At 48.3% G+C, this 11,965-nt stretch overlaps 1 protein-coding gene across 1 annotated transcript; it reads right to left on the reverse strand.

Moving 5' to 3' along the window:
* Positions 1–965: 965 nt before the first annotated feature.
* BDQ94DRAFT_184643 (uncharacterized protein) lies at positions 966–10,277 on the reverse strand (the record flags this gene model as incomplete). The annotated part of the gene is made up of 11 exons (XM_026774692.1): positions 966–1,367; positions 1,423–5,253; positions 5,327–5,352; positions 5,404–5,500; positions 5,554–7,697; positions 7,756–8,205; positions 8,271–8,721; positions 8,803–8,915; positions 8,979–9,102; positions 9,173–9,686; positions 9,742–10,277. The coding sequence occupies 11 exons, from the start codon at positions 10,275–10,277 to the stop codon at positions 966–968; spliced, it is 8,688 nt and encodes a 2,895-aa protein (XP_026629473.1).
* Between the last annotated feature and the right edge of the window lie 1,688 nt (positions 10,278–11,965).

Consider the following 11,965-nt stretch of genomic DNA (forward strand, 5'->3'; position numbering starts at 1 on the left):
GGTGTTCTGCCTGGTGAAGATTGATTTGCAATATGCTACGGAAACAAATCAGAGTGACGAGCTGGATTCCAACTATCGGGAACGGCTGTGTGATATTAGCGTCCTAAACTATGCATTCCAGAGTCTAGGAGGCATTAGTGGGCGATCGCTTAAAAGTTCATTGAGATCTGGCAGGCATTGGACATTACCTGTCAGGTTCTGCGGACTCATCGCGGCGGGAGCGATGCGGATGTGAATGAGGCGCGGCAGGCACTACACACGCTAGCGTGTAATATGATTCCCAAAGCTTAGCTTGTCATTTTTAGTATCTTATCTTCTATTCTCTTTGATTCTTGTATTTTCTTCCCAAATGCACTATATGAGAATGTTCAAAGATCCAATAATCACATACGACCACAGGGTGTGGAAAATAGGGCTTCCCGTCCGCTCAGCCGTACTCAAGCCACACGCCGGGAGGTTAGTAGTTGGGTGGGTGACCACCAGCGAATCCCTTCTGTTGTATGTATTCTTTTCTCTTTTTTCTTTTTTTGTTGTTGGCTATTACTCTTGATTGCACTGAATATTGTCATTGAGGTGTCAAGAAGCACATGGCGGGCTCGTATGTGCCTTCGCTGTACTACTAAACTTCCGACATATATTTGTGGTTCCGGTTCCGGCTACCATATATCTCATCCAACCGCACCATATCCTATTACCAGATATACGTCCGCTTTATCGAAATGCTATTTCGGGATCAGGGTCCAATCTACCACCACTTTAATACTTTGAAGGCTAAATAAATCAGTATCTCTAATAGCCCTCTGCATAGATATAAATCTTGCTATCGTTGCGCTCCACTTAGTGCGAGACATGTCGAGAGATCAATTAGTACCAAGCGTTAGGAATCCTGAGTACACTCAGCTGCCAACTTATATATCCAGCTTATTTGGAGTTAGCAGCGACAAAACGCAGACACGAAGCACAAATCAAAAATTCCATTGCTGAATCCAACGCTCCATCATCTCCGGGGTAATAGGACCCATATTACGCAGCGTCTCGCTTGCCAAATTAGTCCTCTCAGTATCATACGAAGGCCTAGTCCATCCGTGATTGAACAGCTCCATTATCTGTCGATATAGTGGCAGTAAAAGCCGCGTGGGTATAGTTTCTGCGCTTCCTCCAGTCAGAGATTCATGTTTTTCCACCTCTGAAAGCCAAATATCAGACTCGACTACTTCAGCCGCATAATGCTTCTGAATGACAGGTAGGAGAGATTCCCAACGTGTCAAGCATGGGTTGACAACGTTGAATGTGACGTTGGAGTCAGCCACACCATTTGATGATGATCTTGACTGGAATATTTCGCAGATGGCTTTGGCTGCTTGGTCCTGAGAGTGTGTTAGTATGGTTCGGAATAAGAATGATAATTGGTAGTCGACTTACCACAGGCATCCAGGTTACTTCCGCCGGTCCCAATGAATTAGGCACTTTGCGAATAAGCTTGGAGCTGTGCATAATTGAAGGAAGCCACTGGTTTCTGTCCCAAACCACCCCATTGCCACTACTACTGCCTGCAATCTGCCCAATCCGGTATACAGTGGTAGGTAGGCCCCACTTCGTGGATGCAAGCTTACACATTTCTTCCGCAATAAGCTTTGACTCAGTATATCCAATAGGCCACGGGGAGACCGGCTTTTGGCCGGGACCTTGGACATTAGATGATGAATATTGTGTCTCCTTGGCATATAGGGCTAACAGTGAAGACATGAAATGGATATGGGGCCAGTATTGACAGCTCTGACTGAGCTCAAATAGACGAGAAAGCCCCCGGATGTGTATCCGCTCGAATATATCAAATGCCTTGGAAAAGCTCAGCTCCCAGGCACAGTGAATAATAATGTCTACTGACAACCTCAGTTCCTCGTACTTTGTATCCGGCATGCCTAATTTTGGTGCCGGGAGGTCGACGCGGATGTATTCGACGCGATTTTTGAAACTTCCCGGGACTCCGAGGCCCTGAAGCTGGAAGCCGCGTATTTGTCGACTCGCAGCATCAGCAGACCGACAGAGACAGTATACTCGGTGGATATTCGGCATCTGGAGGAGCTCGAGAAGTATATAAGTACCTAATGTGCCTGTAGACCCCGTGAGAATGACAACATGACCATCGTCCCTGAGTCGCTTGCCCTCAAACGATACATTATTATGATCCTCTCTGAACATATCGTAATAAGGGCTTGATGGGGCAATATTATTGCCAGCATCATACGATTCCGTTTGGGAATCAGTTCTCTGACTTTCGGCACGATTATCTAGTGCACTTGATTGTTCCTTGCTACTCGTTTCATCGGGTGACTCCCTTTCCCCACGCGTAAGCTCATTCAGCTGACGGACAGCAAGCTCACCCAAGTTCTGGAAACTATCTGCCTCCAGCAACTGGAGTAGAGTCACATCAACCCCAAACATGCTTCTCCACCAGTTTTGTATTTCGATCCCCACAAGAGAGTCAACACCGATCTGACTGAGCGTCGGAAGAGCACCATCACTTTGCGGTTCGATCATCATCAAAATTTCTACTTGCTTTCGGATTTCCCTGGAGATTAGGCGTACCGAATTTGGGTCATCGAGCAATGTTGGGTTGGTCTTAACATCATCCACAAACGTGTCCAGTTTACTGTCTTGCTTCTTCCTCTGTGTCTTCTGGCCTTGTTTCAGATTGTAGAAGACCGAGAGCCGCGGATCGCGCGCCAGGAATGCGGCCGTTGAGGTAGGAACTAACCCGACGGCTATCTGACTTGCATTGTAGTGACGCGATGCTGGATATTTTCCGATATCCGGACGACCTGGACCAGGACGGGTGACAGCCAGATGAAAGGCATTACGCAACTCCTCCTCTGAGACCGTTTGGCCGAACGTATTGTTCAATCTCTTCAAGATTTCCGGATGGCGGCTGACAAAACCCACATCTTCCACGGCCCCAAGATCGATCACTGAAGCCGGCAAGTTGAGCCCATGGCGATATTGCACAAAGGCGTCAAGGAAAGTGTTGGCTGCCGCGTAGTTCGATTGTCCGTAGTAACCAAGGTTTCCGGACAGCGATGCGAAAAGAATAAAGAAGTCTAAATTTTTCGGCAGTACATTGTGGAGATTCCACGCACCCTTGACCTTGGGGTTGATAGCAGCTTCCCAATGGGCTACAGTCATATCGAGTACAGGCGCATCCGAGAGCACCATTGCCATATGAACCATACCCGCTATAGGTCTTGATGTATTTCGAACAAGATGTCTCACGTCTTCTTCCTCACTAACATCACCTTTGAACATCTGCACCGAGCAGCCGAAAGCTTCTATTTCGGCAACTATGTGTCGATCATCTTCAGACTTATTCCCAGAACGTGAAAGGGTAACTAGATTGCCGGCCCCGTGTGATGCCATCCATGTCGCAATCGATCCTCCTAGACCACCTAGCCCCCCAACGAGGAGATAAGCAGCATCCTTGCGGAATGTTGGAGTAGATATAATTGGAGCCAATTCAGGTGCATCACCTTCCGTGAGAGCTAACACAACCTTTCCAATATGTTGACCCTGTCTCAGATGTTGGAATGCTTCCTGCACCTTCCTGGCGCTGAAAGACCTCACAGGGTTAATCGGCTCGATATCGCCGTTCTTATAAAGCCTGACAGCTTGCTGCAGTAATCTCTCGATGATGACAGGTGCTTTTATTGATAGATGACCGAGATCTATGCCGATGAAGGAACGATTATCACCGAAGGGATGCATTGCCAGATTCCCATTCCCAAGTATGTCTCGCTTCCCAAGCTCAATCATACAGCCACCGCTGGCGACACATTCCCATGACGCGTGGAGCAACTCTCCTGAAACACTATTTAGAACGACGTCGACACCTCTGCCAGAAGTGATTGCCCTGACTCCATCCACAAATGTCCTATAGCGAGAGTCGAAAACACGTGATGGCAGTATGCCGAATTGACGCATTAAGAAAGTTCTCTTTTCTTCTGTTCCAGCGGTCACGAGCACCTCCGCTCCAATCCAGCGGGCGACTGTTATGGCGGCAATACCCACGCCTCCAGAAGCACTGTGAATCAAGATAGATTGGCCCCTTTGTAGTTGAGCTTTATCGACAAGACTTCGAAGCACGGTGAGGTATACACAAGGCATTGTGGCGGCCTCTACAAACCCAAGTCTATCGGGGATCTTTATGCAATGAGTGCTCGCCACCTGAGCTTCTGATGCCATCAAACTCTGATGTGATGATAGGGCCATCACACGGTCTCCCACACTGAAATTGGCCACGTCCGTGCCGACTGCAGTCACAATACCACTCCCTTCAATACCAAGCATAGCGCTTTCACCCTTAAGATCGAGGATTCCGGAAGCAAGAAGCACATCTTTGAAGTTCAGCCCCACTGCATGCACTTTGATTCGCACATCGTGCGGCAGTAATCCATCAAGTTGCCGTGGCGCCCATTTCAGGGACTGAAGGACACCCAATTGTCCCACTATCAGTTCATTCGCACTTCTAGGAGGAACGCGCTGCTCTAGCTCTCTGGAAAATGAACTCCAATGATAGCGACCAACGTGAACCGCTCCCTGCGAGTACACATACTCCACGTCGAGGTCGAAACGTCCCCTTTGCACATTCTTTCCTCTAATATGCTTAAATACATCGGTTATGGCTCTCGTAGAATTGCCCGACGTGGCATCATCTAGTTCCAAGGTTGCAAATGCAAGGCCAAGCTCCGATCTAATAGTTCGTATCATACCGAGTGACAGTCCAAATCGCGGATCGTCGACATGTAGCTGAGCAGGCTTCATGAGCCAGAGTATCTTCACATTCCTTAGTGACTTGACGAGGCCTTGAAAGAATTCCATATCTGTGTCAGTAATGCCTTCAAACAATGGCCCCTCCATTTCAATAAACGAGATTATGTCCTGCTGAATCGGCGGTGTACTCCCCCATAGAACATGCTGGACCTTGCATCCCATTTCGAATAGCATTCTCTCGACATGACGAGCGGGTTTGCCGACGAATCCCTTGGATAATAATGTCACTCTTTCCGGGACGAAATCTTGGCGCGCGGTCCGGGCCATGAACGTTGCGTTCACCCTGAATGGGGGCTCCGTATCACTGATCGATGCTTCAACTTGAGTGAAGCCAGCTTTGTACAGCCGCGAATGCCATTCCTCTGGGGCAATATACGGTTCATCCACTCGGCCATCATTCTCCCCGACCCACCAACTAGGAAGGATACCCTGTTTGATATAAGCTACTGAAATGTAAAACCACATGCAGAGGTGGGTAGGTTGAGATGTTTTGGAACATTACCATTACAAAATTAAAGACCTTCGTCACTATAGTTTCCAATTAGCGTAGTCATTGAGGCTTGGGACGTCAATGCTCACCGGCACATATCTCCGCGAGGAAAAGTCGGCCATCTGGCCGAAGTAGTTTCCTGATGTGGGTCAATGTATCATGCAGGTTTGGGGTAACATGTACGACCTATGACTTATTAGTATTGTTGAAATAATGAGAACGTGTTCTTGGAACATTACATTAGACGCGATAATTAAGTCATAACTCTCTTTGCCTAGTCCCTGTTCTTCCGGATCTTTCGAAATATTCAAAAGCTGATAGTCAACATTCGGGTAATGGTGAAGCCTTTCCCTCGCACGAGAAAGGAATCCGGTGGAGATGTCCGTGAAGGTATACACTTGGTAGAGCGGCTCTTCAAACTCAGACTGCAAATACTGCAGTATATTCTCCGAGAGGCTTGCAGTGCCTCCACCAATTTCGAGGACCTTCATCTGCGGTTTGGAATGCCCCATAACAGCGAATAATGCTTCGTAGTCCCACGTAGCGTTGCCCGTGTTGTAGATGTTCCCCAGCGAATAGTCCTGCATAAGCAGCGATAGCGGCTCCAGGGAGCCGTCAAACAGTTGCGGAAATGAGTTATAGATCTTGAGAAGTAATTCAAAAATGGGGCGACAATCGCTGGACTGGGCTTCATCCAAAATCATATTGATCATCTGGTCTCTGTCTTTAGGGCTCAATTTAAAAAGATGAACAGAATTTTTCACCAGACTATTCTCTGACCTAGACGCCTTCTCCAACTGGAGGAGGATCCATGCGCAATACTTGTGCAGATGCGGCTGTGCTGGTGTGGCTTTCTCGAGGTCCTGTCGGGCACCTAATGCACACAGGAGGAAAAGAGTTTCCCCAAGCACTTGGTCTCTTTCACGGTCCATAGTCACCTTTATTAGTGACCCTAGCTCCTGGAAAGAGCTATCGGGTGCCCACTGCAGGTATCCCACTTTGGAGTCCATGGGGCTTAACCCTGAAACATCCAAAGGTCGTGTACAAAACCCTTTCACTGAAGACACTAGTCCGTCTTCCACGTATGCATAAGAATATCCCTTGGCCGTGTCTGAGTCATGCTCATTTATATGGCTATGTATCTCGATCGACCTTCCGACTCCATGGCCAACGGATATCTCCTGAATCAACGTTGGCAGCCGTACCCGAAGAAGCATTCCTAGATCTCCCTTGCAGGCTGCCAGAATCAATGATTGAAAGATAGAGTCCAGTGTGATTGGGTGCAAAGCATATTCCGATTCGTTACCCGGTTGATCATCGATAACAGTAGTCTGTGCGATGGATTCCATGACATCAGTGGATAAGTCTACAAGCCGTCTAAAGCTGGGCCCAAAAATGAAACCTGCCCTGGCTAGGGATTTGTAGAATCGATTTCCCTGGATCTTTCTTGGGAGAGGCTTAGTTGCTCGGTCGGGCGACACTGGCGTACTGCCTGCGCAAGCTAGACCTGTGCAGTGTTTCTTGCATGTAGTTTCATCATAAGATGATATATTAAATCTGTACCACGAGGACTCTGATGTGTTTGTCAGGCGCTGTCGCTCAAGAACCGTTATAATCTCTTTGGGACCCGTTTCAGGAATAATCATAGCCGTATGAAAGACAACATTTTTCAATGTGTACTCAACTTCCCCAGTCAACTGGCGAATAGCCTCACCGACCATCGAAATATATGCAGCAGCAGGGAACACGACGTCCTTGTGAATGCAGTGATCCCTCAGCCAAGGTACATGACGCAACTCTAACATTATCCTCCAAGTCGGGTAAAGTTCATTGCCTTCCAATATCCGCCGACCAAGAAGATCGTGAGGCAGTGCTGTGGGGAGCCTCGAAGCCCTCATAACCCTTGTTTCCTGCCAAAATTTCCTGTCATGGTGCCATGGGTAAGCTGGTAGATCGGTCAGAACTCTTGCCTCGGCGGCAGATGATGGGCACCGGACGTCATTCCCAATAGCAAATAGCTGGCCCACAGCTGCTAAAAAGCATTCTGAGCTATTCTGCCCTCGCTTCAAGGTCGGGATGTAAGCGTAGCTGCCATCCAAAGAGCCAGCTCGAAGAAGTTGGTTGAGTGGGGCAGCGAGCGTGGAGTGAGGGCCAATTTCGAGGAAAGTATGGCTTCCGTTGTACTCAGCGAGAAGAGAATTGATAGCGGATGAGAACAATACTGGATTTTCGAGGTTGGTTTTCCAGTATTTTTGGCTTACTGATGAGCCCATGGGAAGCACACTCCCTGCCACGGTTGACCACATTTGAACCTTTGGTGGTTTGGGCTTGACATGAGAGGCGATTGATTGAAAATAGGGTTCACCGACCTCGCGCATATGAGCTAATTTCGTTGTCAATTATGGTGGGCACACTTGAGAGGTACAATATTGAAGACCCACGAGAATGGTATGCCGTATCAACATTTAAGATTCGAATACTGGCACTAGGCTCTTTAATTTGCAATGCGGCTGTGACGGTCTCCAGGGCCTCTTTGTCGCCGGAAAGGGTCACACTAGACGCACTATTTTCACACCCAATCACTACGCCAGGTTCAAGGTAAGAGGAAATCTCTTTCCTCCCCAATGCGACTGCTGCCATCGCACCACGTCTTTTTCGGTTCTCAAAGACTTTCCCGCGGAAGTATGAAACAATAATAGCCTCTTCCATATCAAGCACACCAGCGGCATATGCAGCGGCAATTTCTCCGCTGGAGTGACCGACAACATTGGATGGAGTTATGTCCCATCTCACTAGGAGGTTGACCAGAGCAACTTGAAGGGCCGTATTGAGTGGCTGCGCATATGGTGCGAGGTCGATGTGGCTGGTTTCTTTCGGCTTGGAAAGCTCGGCTAAGTACTTGGTGAGCACAAGCTTCATGAAAGTGGTGACAATAAGAATGCTGATGGTGAATTACCTTCAATCGTCCAGCGAGGCCCATCCTGTAGCCGTTGCAGGTACCAGTCCATCCTTCTGATATCTTCGTGGAAGGTGGGATGCTGTTCCATCAGTTCCTTCCCCATCTGTGCCCATTGACCGCCTTGTCCATTAAATACAAAGCAGACCTGACTGGGTGGTTTACTTTTGGACTGAACAGAAACATGTAGAGGTTCTTTTCCCGTCGTTACACAATATCCCCGATGCAGTAAATGTTCGCGGTGGTTCAAAAGAGTAAACTCAAGACTCGGAAGCCTATCTGGGTGCTGCTTGATGTACTGCCGATGACTGTCTATGACCCGCTCTAGAGATTCCGGATGGGCTGCGGAGAATGTAAGGAGCCTGCAGTGGTTCCAACCCTCGAAATCAGTTGGCATGACCTGTGGGCTAGCCATGTTTATCCCACAAGACTCGGCTGAGTCCAATATAATCTGGGGAGAAAATACGTTAGAAAACCCAGTCCTCAGCTATGGATAGCTTATATATGAGCATCGGCCGTTTTCCGCTCTTACATGAACATTAGCACCACCTATGCCAAAACTGTTGATACTGATCCGTTTTTGCCTGTTGCCAGGCCATGGCGTGGCCTGAAGGGGCACAACCAATTTGCCCTCTTGGAAGGGTACTAGAAGAGTCAGTAGCAGTCAGGGGCCAGCCAATTGGCTTTTTGTCCTGGGTGAGAACTGACTGCTGGGGTTTGGAGTGTCGAACTTGATGTTGGGGAGAATGATGCCTCGCTCGAGGGAAAGCACCGATTTCATAATGCTGTTCAAGGCAGCGGCGCCTTCTGGGTGCCCGAGATTTGGTTTCACCTGGTTATCATTCTTATAGTAAGCCTTGAACTGGCAAAGTACTGAGCCCAGTCAGAAAATCTGTACCTACCGACCCAATATGGATGCCTTCATCCCCAAACACGCGTGCAATAGCATCTGCCTCGATTGGGTCTCCAATAGCTGTACCTGTACTATGGCATTCTACCATGGCGGTCTCGGAGAAATTGAGAATACCAGCCCTGCGGTAGGCCTTTCGAATAAGCTGTTCATGTGCATCCGCGCTTGGACGTACTAAAGCAGAAGTATTGCCATCGCTATTGACTGCCGTAGCCCGGATGACAGCGCGAATAGGGTTCCCATCTCGAATAGCCAGGTCCAGTCTCTTCACATAGATAGCATTAACTGCCTCTGCTCGTGCATATCCATCCGCTGATGCGTCAAATGACTTGCACGATCCTTCGGCCGAGAATACACCTACCCCATTCAGGGACTGGTTCACCCCTGGAGTGAGAATGATGCTTGATCCAGCTACTATGGCGGACGTGCAATCTTCGTGGGCGATGGCCTGGCAAGCCAGATGCAGGCACGTTCCTGATCCCGAACAGCCGACCTTGACTGTCATACTTCAGACTTCATGTGAGTACTGCTGTTCCGTATTTCAAGCGCCCTCAAACGTACCTTGGTCCCTTGAAATCAAACTCATAGGAGATCCGGTTAGCCAATGCCAAGTCAACCGACCCAGAGACTTCAAAGGGGTTTATGTCGAGGGGATCTGAGTGATGTAGGACGAGCCAATCCTCACGGAAAGATCCAACGTAGCAGCCAATCTCTTTTCCTTGCCACCTGGTCTCGCCCGCGTTCTGCATAGCTTCCCACACGACTTCCAGGAGCAAACGCTGTTGAGGATCTAGACGCTCCACTTCCGGGCCCGACATTTTGAACATGGAGGTATCAAAATTGGACAGGTCAATATCCTGAAGCCAGTACCCATGCTTTGTTTGTATGGTGCCCGGTCGGGGCGTAGGATCGTAAAACTTTCGAACGTCATATCGGGAACAACCTGTGTAAGATCGCGCATCTTTTCCGTTCAGCAAAAACTCATATAAAGTGGCATCGTCATGGATTCCACCAGGGAGTCTCATTCCCATTCCACATATTGCGACGGGAACAGCGGTGGCGGTGGAATCTTGACGATCTGATGGGTCAGCATTCATATTTGCGATTGCTGGAACTGGTATTAGGGCTATAGTTCTCTCAGAGAAGAAAGAGAAGACTACAAAATAGATTCATGAATTTAAGGAAAATACTGAGCGAAACAAGAATGATAGCTTCGGTACCTGGAGAATATATTCGGAGCTTGGCATAGTTTAGGTCAGTGAAGACAGGATGTCTTGCATTGACCTTCCCGTCAGAGTTGGCGTTACCTGATACATTGTGCTGCACATTTCATTATCGTCCTGGTCTATTATCTGAAGCTATCGTTTTACATAGTCTATCACTTTGTAGGTTTCTACCATAGTAGTTTCTCAAATGCCTCTTGTGTTCGGCTTCACTGCAGTGTGAAACCACGCATTGTGTCACAGTGTAGCCATTCTATCCGTCTCCGCCTACCGCTTCCTTCTTCAGAATGACCCGAGATAAATTGAAGTCATCCAAACAATTGAATCGTGATATAGTTATGGTTAAATTTACCCTTCTCGATGAAATGATGCCGGTCCGAACTCCGAGATCACAGATTGGCAGAACCCGATCAGATAATATGACAACGCACCTACCTCTCTCAACAAGTACCACAGATAATTCATACTCATTCCCGTAAAGCATTGTCATGACGCGCTTGCAATACCTCAGAGTAGCTTGAGCACTCTCCAGAAAAACGCTCATTTACTTCTGTCTGCAAGGGGTCACCCATTGCTCTGGGAATTGGACAGAAAATGGCGCCCTCGCTTATCACCTTGATCGCATGGCCAGTACTCCTTTGGACAGCCACCTTATTCCAGGAGCACTTCTTGTCCAGACGTGGCTTAACTCTTGCAGTATTGAGCGTATTACTTGCAATGAGCGTCCATGTAACTCTCAACCCATTCACTACTCATCCTTTTGTCAATGGATGCATGGCCTTCATGTCCATATACTGGATAATGCGCTTCATAGAACTCACATTGATTCGCGATCTGAGCAAGTTGAAAAGGATCCGTCGTCTACCCTTTTCGCCCTTTCATCCAGCTCCTGCGTATACATGGCAGTCGCACCCAGAAAAGCTGGGCTACGAGCGCATTCTATGGACGCTTGATCTTGTCATCAATCCGCGCGCTGTGGGATGGAGTCATGGTCCTGCCGATTACCGCCCACCATTGGATAATTTTCTCGGGCAGGAGGGGAGATCCTTAAGGTTGAACATCCCTGGACAAGGCAGCAAGAGGGCAAACAATCTGAACCAATCGAGTGAAAGGCAGTCATTTTGCTGGCTACAACTCAGACGTTTTCTAACCGCTTACGCAATTGCGGACTTATACAAAGCGTTTCATTCTTCCGATCATTTCCGTGACGTCTCGGGCCCTCTCCGAATCTTGCGGAAAGATTTTGATCAAATAGCAACACTTATTTGTGTATATGCCTTGATAAATGGTGGCCACGCGCTACTTAGCTTCATCGCGATAGGAATCCTCGGCGGTAGATATCTACATGCAGCAGGGGAACCATGGGCCTATCCCCCCCTATTCGGGCCCTTCAAATTCAGTCTCGGAGGTTTGTATATGCATCGATTCGCATTGATTTTCAATTACTCTCTCATACAAGATAGACTACGGCTAATAATCTCTCCCATCTCTTAGCTTTGTGGGGAAGCTTTTGGCATGGCCTCTTCCGCGAGACTCAACTATCCATTGCAACTTGGCTTGCC

This window comes from Aspergillus welwitschiae, assembly GCF_003344945.1.
Source record: "Aspergillus welwitschiae strain CBS 139.54b unplaced genomic scaffold BDQ94scaffold_6, whole genome shotgun sequence".
NCBI classification, from domain to species: domain Eukaryota; kingdom Fungi; phylum Ascomycota; class Eurotiomycetes; order Eurotiales; family Aspergillaceae; genus Aspergillus; species Aspergillus welwitschiae.